Raw genomic sequence first — 20,081 nt, 5'->3', positions numbered from 1 at the left:
TACTCTATTGGGTGTCAAAGGAGAGCCAATTCCCCTGCTGAGGCTCTTTGCTCCCCTTAATTACTGTGCTACAGCTTTGATCCTCAAAGTGGGTTTCCAGGACCAGCAGCCCCACCCCCCACCTGTGAACTTGTTAAAAATGCAAATTCTCCGATATGTCATTTGCAAATATCTTGCCTCATTCCATCAGTTGGGGGTGTGTGTGTGAAATGGATGATGGGCATTAAAGAGGGCACTTTTGGGGATGAGCACTGGGTGTCCTATGTAAGTGATGAATCACTGGGTTCTACTCCTGAAGCCAAGACTACACTGTCTGTTAACCAACTTGAATTTTTAAAAAAAGTGGGGAGGCACCTGGGTGGCTCAGTCGGTTAAGCATCCGATTTGGGCTCAGGTCACGATCTTGCATTTTGTGGGTTCGAGCCCCGCGTCGGACTCTGTGCTGACAGCTCGGAGCCTGGAGCTACTTCAGAGTCTGTGTCTCCCTCTCTCTCTGCCCCTCCCCCACTCGTGTTCTGTCCCAGTCTCAAAACTAAATAAACATTAAAATTTTTTTAAATAATAAAATAAATTTAAAAAAGAAAGAAAAGACATGCAAATTCTCAGTCCCCACCCCAGACCTACTGAATCACCCTGAAGGTGGAGCCGAGCCAACCAGGTTTTCACCAGCCCTCCAGGTGACTGCTGCTCAGGTTTGACAACCGGAAGGACTGGGGGGGGGGGGGGGGGGGGGGTAGGATGAAATGAGGCTCCGCTGTCCACATAAAAAAAGAAAATTCTAAATGTGTCAGTGCACCCCCCCCTCCTTATCCCCTCCAGTCCTTCCCTCGCCCGGAAGGGGGAAGCCAACCACGTGTGGACAGCAGTGGCGACACCACGAGAACTGGAAAGCCTCCCTGAGCTGTGGCACCTGGAGCAGCACAGGACTCTGGGAGAGGAAGGCTTCCGCAGTGACAGGTGACATGTTTATTCCTGCTGTAGGAGGCCGGGGAGCACAGGGACAGGACCCACAGGCAGGAAGGGCTGCAGTGGGCTGTGAAGAGTGACTGGTTATTCTGTGCTGTGGAGTTGGGGGAGGTCAAGGTCAAAGGGAGGCCTCCTGGAGGACTTTCATGTGCTAAAGAGGACTCGCTGGATGCTGGGCCTTGCTACTGTCAAGCTGAGGTTGTTTTCCCTCAAGCAAGGCCTAAACATGAAGCCTGGGGGGGGGGGACGGGTGGTTCCTGGAGAAATGTTGAACTCTGTATTTGCCTCAAGTATTTGTCAATAGGCTGCAGGTTATAAGGAAATTCAGTTTTACCTGCCGTTCCCTTCTTGCCTTTGTTCCCCACAGCGCTGCTGAGGGGAGGGGATGTTGGGGCTCCAGGAACCTGAGTCTACAGGTTTCTGGAGATTAGGCTCTTGATAAGATTGCCTTTTTCTTGTAATTTACTAAGACATTTGTAAACTGATGGAGACTTGCATCCTGCATGACTGTGATCACTATCAGTTAACCCTTTGTTTCCTTTCCTTTGTTCTTGGGTAGCCAGGAGTGCCTGAGGAATGTCGCACAATCCCACGTGGGAGTGGGGGGGCTCAGGGGTGGGGGCTCACTAGTACCTGGCCCTCAGCTTGTCTTCTGCTCCCTCATCACTACATCCTGAGAAGAGTCCAGCTATTTCCCTCCTTCTCCACTCCTCCCATGCAGGGCCCAGCCTTCAGCTCTTCCTCCCGGTTCCTCCACCAATCCTTCTCCACACGGCAGCCCAGGAGAGCTTCCTTGAATCTTATTCTGACATGAACCTTCTAACAGCTTTCCAGTCTTCCTGGGATGGTGTGGCCCATGAGGTCTGTGGGATGGGGCCCAGCTACCTCTCCGGCCTCACCTTCTTGGGCTCTCCACACCTGTCTGCCGGATCTCATCTTGACTTCATAAACGCACAAAGTACCTTAAGCCTCAAGGTCTCTCTGTATGTCACGTTTCTTGTACCTGGAATGTTCTTCCCCTCCCCTCCCTTACCTGCTGACTTCTGCTCATCCTTCAGCTGTTAGGGAATTCCTCTGAGCCCTTGGGGGAATTAGGAGACTCTGTTACCTGCTCTTGCAAAGAGCTGGTTTCCTTCAGGGGCGCCTGGGTAGCTTAGTCGGTTAAGCGTCCGACTTTCGCTTAGGTCATGATCTCGCGGTTCATGGGTTCGAGCCTCGTGTCGGGCTCTGTGCTGACTGCCAGCTCAGAGCCTGGAGCCTATTTCAGAGTCTGTGTCTCCCTCTCTCTCTGACCCTCCCCTGCTCACGCTGTCTCTCACTCTCTCTCTCCTGGAAATAAATTTAAAAAAAAAAAATTAAAAAAAAAAAGAGCTGGTTTCCTTCTTAGAGCTTTTCACACTTGTAATACAAATAATTGTCTGTTTCAATACAAATACTTGTTTCGTTTTGGTCTCTCCACTAACTATTAAGTGTCTTATGGGTAGGGATCCTGTCTATCTCGCTCTCTGTCGTTTCCCTAATTTGTAGTAGGGTGTCCGGTATTAAGTGAGTGTTCAATAAGTGTTGAAGAAGTGGTAAAAGGGGAGTTCTCTGTTGTTCCTAATTAGGAGGCTTCAAAACAGAGATCTGAGAAATAAGGCAAGGGAAGCCCTGACTAATGATGTTTAACCAGGCAGCAGACGTATAAGACTTCTTGGTAATTCTGAGTCATTACATGTCTATCACAACCCCTCTTTTTGTCTATGTATTTAAACAAATGTATCTATTTAACATTCATATTAATTTATTTAATGCTCATGAATTTATCTAAGAAATCAGTTCTGGCTATGAAGATACAGTGGTGATCAGGACAGATAAAGTGACATGGATCCTACATTCTGCGAGAGGAGGGAGACAAAAGGCACCAGATTTTCAATCACCAAACAGGCGATCAAACTGTCTGTTTGACAATAGCTATTATTAGTCATGACTATTTCAGATGGTATGACAGAACTGTGGAAAACTCTAAAATATGATAGGGGGATAAAAGAGATGGGTGGGGGGCTTCTTTTAGGAAACAAGCTTCAGCGGAGATTTTCTAGGTCACTCATGCTCGTTTACCTCCATATTGAACCTGTAAGCAATTCTGAGAATAGTAATCATGTCAGATTCTCCCTTTTCCCCCTGAGCAGCTGCCAACACACGGTGCCCCTTAGACACTCAATACACATTTGGTAAATAAATAAGGAAGCAAGTGGGTGGATGGATGAGCCCAAGGCTGGGTGAATGGAGAGTTCCCTATGTGTTGAACTCTTGAGGGCAGGTGCTGTCGTTGATTCATTTCTCCAGAACTGATTCATTTCTCAATCATCACCAAAGGACATCGAGGAGCAGAGATGTTTGCTCTTTCAAGGGCTTTGTGGGCATTTGCAGGAGAGGAAGAGAAGCTTCAGCATGAATATTAGTCAATGGACACCGGCTAAAGGTCCAAAAAGCTGCGCTGAGGAGGGACCATCACGCTTTGGTGAGGAGAGGCACGAAAGAAGGGAAAAGAGCTGGGAGCCTCACTCTGCCTCGATGAAGGCCCCCAGCTCATCGCCAGAGCAAGGCTCTGAGCCGCAAATATTACAACCCTTCTTCGGACAATGGGAGTGGGTCTTGAAGTCTAGATGTTGGAATCCAAGATAATAAGGATGAGGACAGGGAATTCAGAGATAAGGGCCAGAAAAGCAGCCAGTAGGCCAAGTTTCTTGGTGAATCAGTATTCCCAGGGGCCTGGGAGAAAGGGCACAGGAAAAAAGACAAGCTGATCTTGGATGGCCTTTCTCCTACTAGTGGATCTTTGGAACCAGGATAAGCCTCGGCCCATGGCAACCAACGTGGCACTTTTCAGCTGTACCAGTGTGGTTTTCCTATTGAATATGCCTATTTTTGGTAAACTCCCGTGGAAGGGACCATTGCCAATAGCAAAGAGTCAGAGTGCCAATTCCTAAAGGTCAGGCCCCTGTGCTTTTCCCCAAGCCCACTTCATCTTTATTTTTCTTTAAATCAGATCCCATCCATCGTCTCTGAACTCCACATTATGAAAGATAAGGGGGCATACGCAAAGGCAGAGGACAGCAAGGGAAGCAAGAGACCCAGCAGCGAAGAAGGGTGTCCTGGTTTTGCCTGCTGAGTTGTTCTTGGTCGTTCTTGACACTTCCGCCACCCGCCAATCTCCTGGACAGAGAAGCTGGTTCGCTTTCCAGTTTCCCAGAGTGGAAAACTACCAGTGCCGGCTGCCGCAGGCCGGGAGGAGCTCAATCCATCCTGAGCGCCGGGAGGGACTGGCAGGCAGGCCGAGGAGAAGCAGCTGCCACCAGGCCCCAGCTTCCCAAGAATTATTTTCATATTCTGCTGCCAAGGTTGAGAGCCTGAAAGGGCGGCTTGTTCCGGGATGTTTACCATCTCCCTGCTAGCTCCAGACCACAGGCTTACCCATCAATGAGTGTCCTATATGCGAGTTCCAGGAAAACACACACACGGCACACGTGAGTCCTGAGGCATGGAGAGCTGACACCTGGGCCTCTCTGGGTACAAGGAAGACCAGAATGACCAGGAGGGGGGTCACTGGGGTCAACCAGGGGACCCAAGACGGTCTCTGGTCTAAAAGAACATCTGTAATCAGAAACTTTAGAGTCAAGAAGGGGCTGCAGGACTCCTCCAATGGCTCCACATCAAATATTAGTTAGAACCTATGAGCCCCTGAAAGTTGAACTGACTTAGTCAAGGACGCACAGCTGACAAAGACTGAAATTCCTGCACTGGACTGTTCCTGATCCCCGGTTCCTCCTTCTTCAACACCAAGCTACTCATAATCAAGTTCTTCCAATATCAGAAAGGACAAAGTGGTCCCATTAGAGAAGCTGTCGCTTGAGTCCAAGTCCCTCCCAAGCTCCACATTGGCTGCTACTCCAGACTGGTTCATTATTCAGGTAACTATCTACACAGCAGGTTGCTGCTAGGGGCAAGGAAGATTATTTGGGTTCCTCTAGACACATAGGGAGATTCTGCCAAGCCCCCTTTTGCCCAAGTTGAGATTCCCCTTATGATTAGCCATTTAGAGCTGCAGCCTTCCTGGAAGTCCAAAATACTTTCCAGAAACAATTATTGCGCAGAGCTCTGGAAGAGGGGTCCCCAGGCTGTACTGGATTCCAGGGCATCAAAGTGAGGATCAGCCAAGATACATTCTTCTTCCCGGCTACCAAAGTCAGTGAAAGTTTCACAGTAGAATAGTATGTCCTTCCCTCAACAGGAAGATGAGTTGAAGGGGTGCCTGGGCAGCTCAGTTGGTTGAACATCACCTTCAGCCCAGGTCATGATCTCGTGGCTGGTGAGGTCAAGCCCCGTGTCGGGCTTTGTGCTGACAGCTTGGATGGAGCCTGCTTCGGATTCTGTGTGTATGTGTGTGTGTGTGTGTGTGTCTCTTTCTCTCTCTAACCTCTCCCCCACTTGCACGCTCACTCTCTCTCTTTCAAAAATAAATAATAAACATTTTTTTAATTAAAAAAAATGACAGTGAGTTGAAGGGACAGCAGGTCAGGAATTGAGAAGAAAACTAGGGCCATGATTTGGAAGCTTAAAACTGGATTCTGCCACTTCCAAAATTGTAGAACTCCAAGACATGTTAGTAAACCTCTCTGAACCTGAATTTCCTCATTTTTAACAACATTGCCAAGAGGGCTCTTGTGGAGATTTAATATAATGAATACAAAGAACTTAGCATGCTTCCTGAAATATAATAGGGCTCCAGAAATGACATCCAGGAGGCAGAGAGAAAGGATTATTTGTTTTAAATGTTACATTCATTCTTTCTTAAGCAACTCGGGAGATTTTATGGCCTTGGGAAGGTTACTTCACTTTCAGCCTCTCAGCTTAATGGTAAGAATAGTATTTGTTTATAAGAATGCTATAAGGATGAGTTAGTACTTATTGAGTACTTAGTCATGTTTGAAGCAGAGTAATGCTTAGAACAGTACTAATGGATGTTATTTATTTTTTAACTATTTTTACTCTGACTCATTCTTAAACAAAGATTGGAACTGGTTTCCAAAATTGTATAAGATAATTAATAAATGAATAAATGTATATACGTATGTATGCATGGATGTATGTTAAGGGGAAAGAGAATAGGGAAAATAAGATAAGCTAGAGAGCTAATAAAAGATATTACATTTGGATCTATACCTTTGCTGGTATAGGGTGTGGGTCTCACATTTGGCTCTGAGCTTCCCACTAGCCAATTCAAAAAGGCAAACATAATCGGTTAACATAATCAGGCAACAAGGTAAAAGTTAATGTTTATTTCTGTTTCCAGATGGGATGGAGTAGCTTACCCAGCACTCCCCCTGAGAATGTCTGAAAGACCTAGATAAAATTCATAAATCATCCACTGGAAAGCATCTGACTGCTGCTGAGGTTTAAAAAAAAAGTTAAAAATGGGCAAAACATCCAAATAGAAGTTTTTTTTTTCCAAACAGACCATGAGAATAGGGGACCAGACTTCAGAGAAGGGAGAATCCAAGAGGGGCTATAACTCCCACAGCCACTTTCAGCCATCCCTCAGTTTGGAGCAGGGGCCCGAGGCTGGCTCTGGGCTTTGCACGGCTAGAGGGCGTCACTACAGGGCAAAATCCCAGAGCTCTTGCAGGAGACCAGGGTCCCTCTAGCTGGTAGCATCTTTCTTGCTCTGTGCATTTGCGAAATGCATAGTTACCTATCACGATTGAGCAAGTTTCTTGGTAAGAAATCTACTACAGAGTCCTAAATATTGGTCTAACCTCCTAAAAGCAAACAAATTAAAATTATAGCTTTCCAAAGGTGGACCTGCCCCCTTCCCCGCCCCTTCCCTCTCCCTGCATAGCCAGGGCTCCTCCAATGCTACGATGAATCATTTCTTGTTAGCCATGCTTGTACACAGAAAATACACTTCATGGTTTGGCCTTATATCTTGAATAGAGGTTACAGCACCCAAAAGATTGAATCTGAATTCCTCCCTCTGATGCCAAAATAGAGGTTTACACATATGTGGGTAAATTTAAGCACATTTCCCTCTATTGATAAGTGCTGAAATGCTCTGCTGATAGGCCAAAGCGGGGACACCTTAGGCATTTGGGAAAAGCACCCAGGCTGTCCTACCCGTGAGCAGGGCTGTGGTCCCCAGACCCTCAGACACCAGAAGGCTGGATTTTCCCACTGGCAGCTGCAGCTCAGGGGGCTTCAGCCCGTCCCCCTCCTCCCGACCTGCTCACTCTGTACTCAGCATCCCGTCACTCAAGGGGTTGATATTCTTATGAACTCCTTCTCAGCTTCCTAACATCTTTGGGAGACCAAGAGTCAATGGCATAATCTAGATGCTTTTTTTTTTTTTTTTTTTTTGCAGAAAAATACAGAGAAGCCTGGTAGCCCCCTGACTCCCTGCCTTCCTGTCTTTGCCTTATTCCACAAGCACTTATTGATTGTCTATATAAGCCAGGAACTGTGATGGGCATTGGCCATGAATACACAAAAGATCGTTGCCACACGAAATAAGACAAAGACCAAAGTCATAGATGTCTGTGCTGCAGGGGAAAAAAAGTTGCATATTTCTTAACAACTCACCACCTCCTCCTTAAGCCCCCCAAAAACCTCACTGTTTTGAATGTCTTAACTTTTACTTTACTTTACTGTGTACGTGTCCAAACCACAAAAAATTCTGGGAGGCCTATCACGCCACATCCATGCTCCTCAGAGGCCTGCTGGCTAGGACCGAGAGCTAAGTCAACAATCACACTATTCTCCTCAGAAAAACACACTGCCGTGGATAAGCTCGCCCAGGCACAGTGCCCTGCGTCCCCGTGGAGTTAGCATGGCCGGAGTTCAGGGCTGTCAGAAGCCCCCGTTGCCCAGAGGGAACCTGAGTCTCTCTTGGAGACCACAAGGGACCATAATGGTCACTCATGAACTCTTTTTCTCTTTCCTCCCCCACCGTCTGCTAAATAGAAGCCATTGTTTTATGGTATTTGGTTTATTTTTATTTTTATTTTCTTCCAAAAGTAACAAATCACAACCATCAATATCCGCATATTGCTGTCCAAAGCCCTTTGACTTCCATTATCTCATTCGATCCCCCTGTTGTAGCCGTGTGGAGGGCAGAGAGCAGAGGTTATGTTCCCCGTTGTAAAAGTGGGCAACGTGAGACACAGAGCTTTACCTAAGCCACAAAGCTGGATAGTGACACAGGTGGAACCAGGCTCTAGGTCTCTTGATGTCCATTGCCATCGGTCTCTTCACCAAACCACATTGGCATCACATGGTACGTCAGTGCTCACTCTCCATGCTATCTATAATGAGACCTCAGGGTCAAGAAGAACCACCGATTCAGGGAACAATCTGGAAAGAGGACCCGGGAAGGCTTACTGCCTGTCTATATCTTGGAACATCTTTGTCTCAGACTTGCTGAAATATGACAGCAAAAGGAGGCTGCACCCTGGTTACAGGATGTAAAGTCACTACACGAAAACAGTCTGTTGCATTTCTATACACTAATAATGAAGTATCAGAAGTAGACATAGAGAAAACAATCTCGTTTTTATAATTGCATAAAAATAATAAAATACCTAGGAATACATTTAACCACAGAGGCGAAAGACCTGCGTATCAAAAAGTACAAAGCATTAATAAAAGAAATCAAAGAAGATACAAATAAATAGAAATATATTCCGTGCTTATGGATGAAAGAATCAGTATTGTAAAAACGTCTATATTATCTGAGGAAATGTACAGATTCAAAGCAATCTCGATCAAAATTCCAATGGTGTTTTTCGAATAATCCTAAACAAACAATAGAGATAGAACAAATAATCCTAAAATTGGTATGGAACCACAAAAAAATTCTGAATGGCCCAAGCAATCTTGAGAAAGAAGAACGAAGCTGAAGGCATCATGTCCCCCAACTCCTAGATATATTACAAAGCGGTAGTAATTACAACAGTATGGTATTGTCATACAAAGTAGAGAACCTAGAAATAAATCCACACATACATGGTCAGTTAATTTATGACAAAGGAGCCAAGAACATACAATGGGCAAAGGATTGTCTCTTCAATAATGGTGTTGGGAAAACAGGACAGCCACACGCAAAAGAATGAAGCCTGACCATTATCTTATATCGTGCACAAAAATTAACTCAACATCAATTAAAGACATGAATGGAAGACTTGAAACCGTAGAACTCCTAGAAGAAAACACAGGCAGTAAGCGTCCTGACATGGGTCTTGGTAATGATTTTTTTAATCTGACACCAGAAACAAAAGCAACTAACTAACTAACTAACTAAATAGATAACTGGGAATTCATCATACTAAAAAGCTTGTGCACAGCAAAGGAAACCACTGACAAATAAAAAGGCAACCTCCTGAATGGGAGAAAATATTTGCCAATCATATTTTTGATAAGGGACTCGTATCCAAAATATATACAGAACTCATACAACTCAAGAGCACAAAACCAAATAGTCCAATTAAAAAACAGGCCGAAGGTATGAACAGACATTTTCCAAAGCAGACATACAGATGATCAGCAGGTGCATGGAAAAAAAAAAGTTCAACATCACTCATCCTCAGGGCAAGGGACATCAAAACAACAATGAGATATCACCTCAAACCTGTTAAAATGGCTACTACCAAAAAGACAAGAGATAATAAGTGTTGGCGAGGATGTGGAAAAAAAAGAAATCCTTCCGCTCTCGGTGGGAATGTAAATTAGCACAGCCCCTAGGGGAAAACAGTGTGGAGTTTCCACAAAACATTAAAAATAGAACTATCATGTGATCCCACAATTCCACTTTCGGATATTCATCTGAAGAAAATGAAAACACTAACTCAAAAAGATATATGCACACCCCCCCCAATGTTCATTGAAGCATTATTTATGCTAGCCAAGATATGGAAACAACCAAAGTGTCCATGATGGGTGGATGGATAAGGAAATTGTGGTATAGGTAAACAATGGAATATTAGTCATGAGAAAAAGGAAATCATGCCATTTGTGACAGTATGAATAAAACTTGAGAGCATTATGCTAACTGAAATAAGTCAGACAGAGATCTCTCTTATATGTGGAATCTAAAATATATATATATATATGTATATATATATATATATAAGGGGTACCTGAGTGTCTCTGTGGGTTAAGTATCTGACTTTGGCTCAGGTCATGATCTCGCGGTTTGTGAGTTCGAGCCCCGTGTCGGGCTCTGTGCTGACATCTCGGAGCTTGGAGCCTGCTTCAGATTCTGTGTCTCCCTCTCTCTCTGCCCCTCCCTTGCTCTCTCTGTCTCTCAAAAATTAATAAAAACATTTAAAAAAATTTTTAAAGCTCACAGATATAGAGAACAGACTGGTGGTGACCTGAGGCAGGGGGTAGAGGGTGTAAGAAATGGGTATAGGGGATTTAAATGTATTTAAAAATAAACTAAGGAATCTAACTGTTGGGGAGGGAGGTGGTTGCAGTGGAAAGAACTTGCATCCTGGGAGGAAGGACGTGGCACACTATTTTGTTATCACTGGGTGAGGACAAAACCTTTGGTCGGGAAAGGATCTGCCACATACTTCGATCCCAAAGTTATGTGGCTCCTGTTTCGGGCACCACCCAAACCTCACTTTTGCCCTGGGGACCCCTCAGTGACAAGCATCTCCACACTCTTACTTTTCTGTTTGTGCCTCTGTGCCTTTCCTTAAGCTCGAATGCCCCCCTTTCCTCTGTCCATCTGGCCTGGAAAATTCCTTCATGTCTGACCCACATTCATACCTTCGGTATTTCAACCACTGAGACCCTGGAGAGCTGACCTGGCTGGGCCATGTGGGAGCACCCCGCGAGTCTGACAGCCCAGGAGCACAGAGGTCAAGAGCACGCTTGCCGGAGGTGGAGCACCTCTTACCTCCTCACACTCACTCTGCAACCTTGAGTGAGTTACCTAAGGTTTCTGGGCCTCAGTTTCTCCTCTGTCAAACTGGAATACTGATACTACCTACTTCATAAGATTATTGCAAAGATTAAATTTGCTGACCCCCACTTCAAATGGCACCAGGAATATACTAAAGTGCTGGTTGAATATTAGTTGGTACTCTCCTTTGAACTCTGCATGCTCTTTTTCCCTATTTGGCACAACAGAGGGTGTTTAAAGGGCAGACGAGCTTCTGTTGTCCCCAGAGAAAGATCCTTTTACTGGCAGGAAGGATACCAAAGGCCACCCTCAGGCTAGACTCGACAAACAAACATACAAGCAAGAAAAGGCCAAGCTGAGCAGCATCCGCATCGCTTGCTTAAGAGAAATGCAAGCAGGGAGGTCCCTTCTCTCTCTCTCTCTCTCTCTCTCTCACACACACACACACACACACACAAACACACACACACACATATACACACATGCACACACAGCCACACACACACTGTGCTAGCATCCCAGGTCTGCTTTCAGGAATCCGAAGCCAGTGCCATATTCTCCTTAGACGAAGCCCCGCAAACCCTCTCACACATCTCTGGGGACATGAATGGTGAGAGCCCATGACTCTCCAGTTTGGAAATGTGTGTAAGTTACATGTCTCAGCTTTGGCGGCAGGCAAGGGGGTGAGGAGAAGGAGATGCCGCTGTGCAGAACGGGGCATCTCTGGAGCCTTGACCTTCCCAAGGCTGAGTCAGTACTAAAGGGCGTCTAGCGTGACTCTTCCTTGCTGGGCGTGTTGATGAGACCAAGGCCCCCAGAGCGAGCTCTGCATGATCGTGCTAGTCTTCTTCTATTCCTTTGCCTCAGGGCACCCCTCTCACCCCCCCCTAAATGGACACTGGCTGTCACAGAAAAGTAGCCATGAGACTGCCTGGCTATTACAAGATTATTGGAGAAAGGTCATTTCCTCAGTGGCTCCCTGAGGGGCTGAGTGGTTTTGGTGGAATGAACTTGGAGCTGGGAGACGGGAGTCATGGCTCCTGTTTTACCATTCACTAGATGTGTGCTCCTGGACAAACCTCTCACCCCCTTTGATATCACTTTCTTTATCTGTAAAATGGGGGAGAGGGACTTGGATATCGTTGAGGGCCATTGCAACTCAAACAGCCAAGGATGCTAGTTGCCTAGATCCAAAGAACTCCCTGGGCTGTAGGATTGATGCTGGAAATGACACCACCACAGTGATGAACCTAAAACACATTTGGAGTCTATAGGAGAAGAATTCGGAGAATGCCTCCTCTCAGAATTCCAACCCTCTAATGTCTTTGCCTCTTCTCTGGAAGTAGGAGCATTCTAGACACCAAAGGAGGACACCCCCACCCCAGGGTTCTGAATTGCTAGTAAGCTCCCTGCTGTCTATGAAGGGGAAATGCGGAATGGAAACAGGAAGCCCCAGCATGGCCCTGCCCTGGCTCTGTCCTGTGCATCCTAAATGCCTGGGCTTCTCCCTCTTCCAAGTGAAAGCACTTGTCACGGGCCAAGGCAGAGGGCGGGACCAACCCCCCTCATGTTCCTCACATACAGCGGTTGTCTGGGTGGTTGGGTGAGTCTTCAGGACCTCAGGTCCCTGAGCTCAGTGTCCAGGATAATCAGGTCACTTCTACTCATCCTCCTCCCTAGGAATCCCTAAGATTCTGGGCCCCACTGGCCACTGAAGGAGAAGCCCAGAGGTGTCTGGCCAAACCACTACTATAGCCCAGACTATTCTAATCCTTCTTTGTGGAGTCTCAAGATGTCTCTCTCTCCTGGAGGTCCTCTCGGGCTCTCCTGTAAGCCCAGTAGCTCAGCCCCAGGACCTACAAGAAGACAGAACAGCTGCCCCTTTGGGTCCTCACTCAGCGCCCTCCACCAGGCAGCCCCATGCGTACCTCCCTCTCCCTTCCAGTCATCGCATACATGCTGTTTCTTCTTCCTGAAAGGCTTCTTCTTGGACCCACCTCCAGAGAAAAAAATGCCCAACAAAAAGCTTCTGGTATTATGGAACTCCTACAGATTAGGCTGGGGCAATCTGTATATTTATCAGCTATCTTCTTTGTGCTTAACCTCAAAAGCAAGGCTCTCCTGAAGTTCAGATTTTAGAACCCAAGCCTGAGAAGTGCCAGGGAGTTGGGGACAAGCTGGATTTTTTTTTTTTTTTTTTTTTTTTTTTACAAAGAACAGACATGCAAGATCAGGGACCCTGCTTCTGAGCCCAAAGCCCATCTATATCTTCAGTATAGGCAGTAAAACTCCCACACCATAAAATCACAGTAAGGTTGTGACAGAAAGCCTCTCACAGATCATCTAATCCAACTTCACCTTACTACAGGTGAAAAGATTAAGGACATACAAAGAAAAATACAATGGCATGCTTAATGTCACACAATTAAAGACCAAGCCGGGATCATAACCAGATTTTCCCTCAGAATTACTTTCTAAGTGAGTTAGATAGTCTTGTCTTTTCTTTTTTCTTTTCTTTTCTTTTCTTTTCTTTTCTTTTCTTCTCTTTTTTCGTTTCCTTCCTTCCTTCCTTCCTTCCTTCCTTCCTTCCTTCCTTCCTTCCTTCCTTATTTGAGAGAGAGCATGAGCAGGGAGAGGCAGAGGGAAAGGGAGAGAGAGAATCTTAAGCAGGCTCCACACCCAGCATGGAGCCCAATGTGGGCTCAATCCCACAACCCTGGGATCATGACCTGAGCCAAAGTTAAGAGTTGGACATTCAACCAATTAAGCCACTTGGGCTCCCCAATGAGTTAAATACTATTTTCTAAGCAAGCTTCAAATCATTCCACAGAATATTCCAACAATGTCCACACCATTTGTTGATTTGTAGAAATGCTTTTCAGAAATTGTTGGTATGATCGTTTCATGGAGATGCCACTAGCTACATGATCCTCCTGAGCCATGAGTGTGACAGAGGAAACTGCCTGAAACTCTTCCAGTGACCTTCCCATTGCATCAACAGTCATCAGGTCCCTGTCCCTGGTACATGGTACAATGGGAACTTGGCTAGGCATGCCGTCCACACTTCAGAACTGTGTACATACTCCTGCATGTCAGTATTTCCCAGGTGGACCTGGAGAGTCTACACTGCAGCCCCCAATGACAATGCCACCTTGAACCCTGCCATTACTGGAGATGCCACTATTACCACCAGCCCCACTACCTGCTTGGCTGCAGCTGCCAAAGCTCTGGGGCCTTATAGCAGTGAGCCAACAGCCCTCTTGCCTCATGTCGTGATCTGCTACCTAGATCACACTAGCACGGCTTGGGAGCCTCTGTGGGGTGACACCAGCATCCATGACGAAATCCCCAAAATGGGTTTAAACTAATGAGTTTGTTTTAGACTTTATATTAATTAAATTTAATGTTTAGCCCAGTTACTATTTGCCAGTCAAGACTGACAAATACTCTATTATATATCAAATACTCTATTAAAATATATGGCAGTATTTTAAGATCTGTTGATAACCCAGTTCTCCTGACTTACATCCAAGATGCCATTGATTTATACCATGGGACCAACTTGTGGGGAAAACCTAACTGGCCAAGAATTTTCATCTTTCCGTAGATACCAGTAAGGACTTCTGAAAAGTCATCCATAAATCAACATGCGTTTATTATATATTTACCCCACATTCATTAGTGTGCATGGCCAAAGACTCCATGAACCCCATGCTTTGTGCCTAGACCCCCTAACACTGATTACAATTTCTCATTGTTAGTCTCTAGCCTAACTTGGTAAAATAGAAGAAATGGTAGAGAGAAGGATTAGTTCTTCAGTATACCTCCAATATTCTATGTTCCTACAAAGATCTTTGCAAGTCAAGACATTTCTTTCTTTATCTCTGGAAGAAAAAGCCAACAGAAGGGGCACGTGGGTGGCTCAGTTGGTTAAGCCTCTGACGCTGGATTTCAGCTCAGGTCATGATCTCACAGTTCATAAGCCCGAGCCCAGCATTGGGCTCTGTGCTGACAGTGTGGAGCTTGCTTGGGAGTCTCTCTCTCTCCCTTTGGCTTTCTCTTTAGCTTTCTCTCTCTCTCTCAAAATAAATAAACAAACTTAAAAAAAGAGAGAGAGAAAGAGCCAACATAAATGGTTGGCACCAGGAAAACGGGAAAACGTTTTAACGATAATTGTTTTCTGTCTTCACACAGCTCATTTCCCGCCACAGGGCTACAACAATGTTCTTGAACACAGAAGCCTAGCTCTTTTGGTTTATTCATTACAATGTTCTTGAACACAGAAGTTTTGGTTTGTTTTATTCATCAAAATGTCCTCATGTCATCCCAGTCTCTGTGAAAGTGCCTGGCACCAAAACATGCTACCATTCTGTGCACACACAGTGACTTTCCCTTGGAGATCAAATCAGGGAGATGGTCGTGAACTTGTTAAATGTAGCAGGAAGCAACCACACCTCACCTGGGTAGGAGGACTTCAGAGGAGAGAAATGAAGGAATGGTGTTCGAGTTCAGATCTGAGAGGTACCAACTAAGCTTATTATAAGAAAGTAATACAGTACTGGGTTTATTAAACCAATAAATCTTTGATTTTAAGGTGTTTTGGTTATATTTCCTTTTCAGGTACAAAGAATATCCCACAGAGATAGAATTCTAGTTAGGAGAAGAGGGTGAGAATTTTCACAATGTACCCTCCTGCTATATAAAGAGGACAAAATAAAAATGTCCTCAAAAATCCAAATATAGCATGAAGCAACTGGAACTTTCATACATTACTGTGGGATTGGCATATTGGTAAAAATTTCTTTGGAAAACTCTTTGGTAGTATGTAGAAAAACACACAGTATGTAACATATAATTCAGTAACTCCACTTCCAGGCATATACCCCCCAAAAAGCTGAAGACACACTTCTACCAAAAGACCTTTACAAAAATGATTATAGCAGATTTGCTCATGATGGGCCCAAAATGGAAATGATCCAAATTCCCATCCACAGCAGACTGGATAAATAAAATATTCAAACAAAGCGCTATTGTACAACAATGAAAACAAACAGTTACCAACTGCATGCAAAGGTGTGGATGAATATCATCAACAAAATACTGAATGAAAGAAGCCAGACACAAAAGAGTATTTACACATCATCTGCCAAACAGGCAAAATTAATCTATATTATTAGAAAGCAGGATAATGATTACCCTTGGGGTGAGGGTGAGAAGAAGTGACTGAAAAGTAGCATGAGGAGAGCTTCTGAAATCTGGTAAAGTTCTGTTTCTTAATCTGGATCCTGCTTAGATGGATGTATTCAGTTCGTAAAATTCATCAAATGGAGCACTTATACTATGTATAAGTATGTATGTACACTTTCCTATATTTATATTTGCGCCAACATGAAAAAAATGACTCCAATCCTTCACCCTTCCCTGTATTCAAGCCATCCCCATGTGATTTCTCTTACGCCATTCCACTCTGATGCTGGGCTTGGCCATGTGACTTGCTTTGGCCAATGAGATCTCTGCGAACGTGACTGAAGCATTGGCTTGGAAAGTGCTGCACATAACTGCTTCTGCTATTGCTCCTGTATAATTTCCATTAAAACATATCCATGCTAGTCTGCTAGAGGAAAGGACAGCTAAGTTGCCCAGTTGTCAGCGCCAAGGCCATCCAATGAATGAACCAATAACCAGCTGACTCCCAGATACGTGCGTGAACCCAGAGATCGGAAGAATAGTTCAAGCAAGCCCAGACTGGATCACCAACTTCACATAAGTTGTTGAGAGACATTACTCTGGTAATAGACAAGTGATAAAATTGTTTACTTCAATTTAAAGTTTAAAATATACATGCAATTTTCTCCCTATGTTCATAGTGGCGCTATCGACAATAGCCAAAGTAAGGAAAGAGACCAAATGTCCATCGATGGATGAATGGATAAAGATGTAATAGATATCTATATCTATATCTATGTCTATATCTACATCTATATCTACACACACACACACACACACACAATGGAGTATTACTCAGCAATAAAAAAGAATGAAATCTTGCCATGTACAACTACGTGGATGGGACTAGAGGGTATCATGCTAAGCGAAATTAGTCAGTTAGAGAAAGACAAATATCATATGACATCACTCATATGAGGACTTTAAGATCCAAAACAGATGAACATAAGGGAAGGGAAGCAAAAATAATAGAAAAACAGGGACGGGGACAAAACGTAAGAGACTCTTAAATATGGAGAACAAACAGAAGGTTGCTAGAGGGATGGTAGGAGGGAGCATGGGCAAAATGGGTAAGGGGAATTAAGGAACAGACTCCTGAAATCACTGTTGAACTATATGCTAACCAATTTGAATGTAAATTGAAAAATTAATTAACTTTAAAGAATTAAAAACAATATATGCAATGTTTTAAAAAGTTGGGGAGAACTAAAAGATTTCTCTGGACACATCTATTTTTGAGTATGGCCACACTTGGCAGGAAAGAGAGAGACTCTGAGATCCCATAAGACCAGGGTCCCCAAAGCACAACGTGACATCCAAGTAAAACACAGGCCTAAACTAGCCAAAAATAACTGGAAACTCAACCTGCAGAAGTTCTCCAAGTCATCTAAAAATTCTTTCCTGTTTCCTAGAAGATGCAGAAGCCAATGGATGCTTCTTCCGCCTCCCATTTTTTTAAAATTCCCATTCACTCCACCCTAGTTTAGATCAAAAGCCCTTTCACAACAGCCAAGATGTTATACAGACAGAGGATATTAGTTTCTGTTTCTGCTTTGGACATGTTTCATCATGAAAGTGAATGAATGAATGAATGAATGAATGGAAAAGGGGGAAACACGACCCTTTGGATACCCTTGGCAGGGCCTATCCCAGGATGAATGTTGATGGACTTGAGTGTTCGGCTGGTCAAGCATGTGACTGAGCAACGGCCGTGTTACCTGGATTAACCTGAGCTTTTGCAGAACTCAAGATGGGCAGCAGCAGGAGTAGCATCAAGGGCATTCTGGGAATCGAGGTCATCTCAGAAGATGGTGTCGGAACTGGAGCCTGCAGCCCACGAAAATGCAAGAAAACAAGAAAGAGGAGAAGAGACGAGTGAGATAGATACTATCAAAACGAATGAATACAACTTGCACTATTATATTTGTGTTCTTACAGTCTTTATTTCTATATTTAGGATTTCAAATCACAGTCTTCAAGAGTCTAGTGGGACATTCAATAATCACATAATGTAAGAATTTCCAAACTCTATCAGGTCATGGAATTAACACTAGCAAAACTATAGGCAGGTAACAAAGTTTTACTAAGATAAATACTTACCCACATTGTGAATGGTGTTAAACTAAAACTTACAAATATGAAGTTCTCATAATTTTTATATTGATTCCAATATTAAACCAAGAAAAACATTCAATGGTGTTAATGTAGTTGCCTTTCAAAAGACTTAAGGTTAATATTTATCCTGAATTACTAGCTCTGGAGTGGTACCTGGGATTCTGTAACTTTAAATTTCCCCAAATAACCTATGTGGAAAGGAATTAGAGTTGAGACATTGGTATGAACTCATGTTTAGCTTAATAGAGATACATACAGTTACATATGGAACATCTATAGATATATGCATATATACAGGTTACTATACACACATGCATCTCTTTGCTGTATCAGATGCATGGACACCACCATAGCAACAAGTATGCCTAGTGCCCAGATCTTGGTTTTAATATCATTCTCCAATAAAAGGATCCAGAGTTCCCCGGAGAAGTGGCTGATCCCAGGCCTGGGGCAGGACATACGCACTATGAGCCTGGAGGATCTTTTAGTGACAGAAATCAAGAAAGTGTACCTCCCCCAAAATGATGGGGATATAGCAAAGGGACACAGGAACTAACTGTAAGAATTCCCAGTGGTCAGGGCTGGAACAATTTGAGCAAGAAAATAAATAAAGTAGTATTGGACTATAACCCACAGAATAAAATAAATATCTACAAGTCCATGTTGATATAAATAAATGGTTGAATAAACAAAAGGGGAGAATGGAAAATTTTCCCATTCAAAAGAATTCTAAATAATTTATGTAGATACTCTGCTTTTAAGGAGGTGGCACACAGTCTGTCCTCTGAGGGTGAACTGCATAGAGCGACCTTCTCCCAAACAGTCCAGTGTGGAAATGGAGAAAGTAGCTTTTCAGTGGAGGAACTTGACAAACACTATGTCAAGTCAGGTGATGGTTAATGTCACCTTTGATAAGTCATACTGTTAATGTGTACCCTGGATATGATGTGATGAGAACAGCACTTAGCCTCCGTGGTCTTCCTCCTAAAAACTCATTACCACCATCTAATCATGAGAAACACATCAGTCCAATCCTGTTTTAGGGACCTTCTACAAAATTCCTATTGAATAATCCTCTAAACTAGGAAGATCACAAAAGACAAGAAAGTCCAAGAAACTGTCCCAGCTAAGGGAGCTTAAGGAGGCCTGACAACTAAATGTTTTGTGGCATCCTATATGATGATCCTGGAACAGATAAAGGACATAGGGGAAAACTGAGGAAATCTGAATGAAGTATAGACTTTAGGTCATTATAAAGTATCAACATTGATTCGTTAACTATGACAAAGCTACTGTACTAATGTAAGATGTTAATAATAGGGGAAACTAGGTATTGGGTAAGCAGGAATTCTATGTGCTATCTTTGCATTGACTCTGCACGTATGAAACTGTTCTAGAATAAAAACTGTATTAAAAAGTTTCTGCCAGGTAACACTAAACATTAACAAATATTGGATCCATTGCTATAAATAATATGCAATACATAATTATAAAGGAGACAAAATCCCATTAAGCTGAGGTGATTACAGAAAGCTTCATGTAGAAATCTGATCTGCCCAGGTTCTTGAAGGATGAGTAGGATTTTAATGGGCTATAGTGGGAATGGAGTAAATAACGAGAGAACATAGCCAAGATGTCTTTTGAGGAAGCAGAAGTGTTCTATGATGTTTTCTTGGTGACAGAACTCGGACCTGCCCTCCTCAATAAACAAGTGGGGAGGGAAAGAAAAAGAAAGAAAGAAAGAAAGAAAGAAAGAAAGAAAGAAAGAAAGAAAGAAAGAAAGAAAGAAAGAAAAAGAAAGAGAGAGAGAGAGGGAGGGAGGCAGGGAGGG

General features: G+C 43.8%; 1 protein-coding gene across 1 annotated transcript in view; it reads right to left on the bottom strand.

Moving 5' to 3' along the window:
* Positions 1 to 20,081, bottom strand: part of DDR2 (discoidin domain receptor tyrosine kinase 2) — a 138,116-nt gene that overhangs the window by 44,241 nt on the left and 73,794 nt on the right. Inside the window, exon 2 of the mRNA XM_039245981.1 lies at positions 17,854 to 17,962. Coding sequence (XP_039101912.1) covers positions 17,854 to 17,962 — 109 coding nt within the window. The remainder of the gene's footprint in view (positions 1 to 17,853; positions 17,963 to 20,081) is intronic.

Source organism: Hyaena hyaena, unplaced genomic scaffold, assembly GCF_003009895.1.
Source record: "Hyaena hyaena isolate Hyena2069 unplaced genomic scaffold, ASM300989v1 scaffold_275, whole genome shotgun sequence".
Taxonomy (NCBI): Eukaryota; Metazoa; Chordata; class Mammalia; order Carnivora; family Hyaenidae; genus Hyaena; species Hyaena hyaena.
The sequence above is the reverse complement of the archived record's forward strand: the minus strand, read 5'-3'. Positions and strand labels throughout refer to the sequence as shown.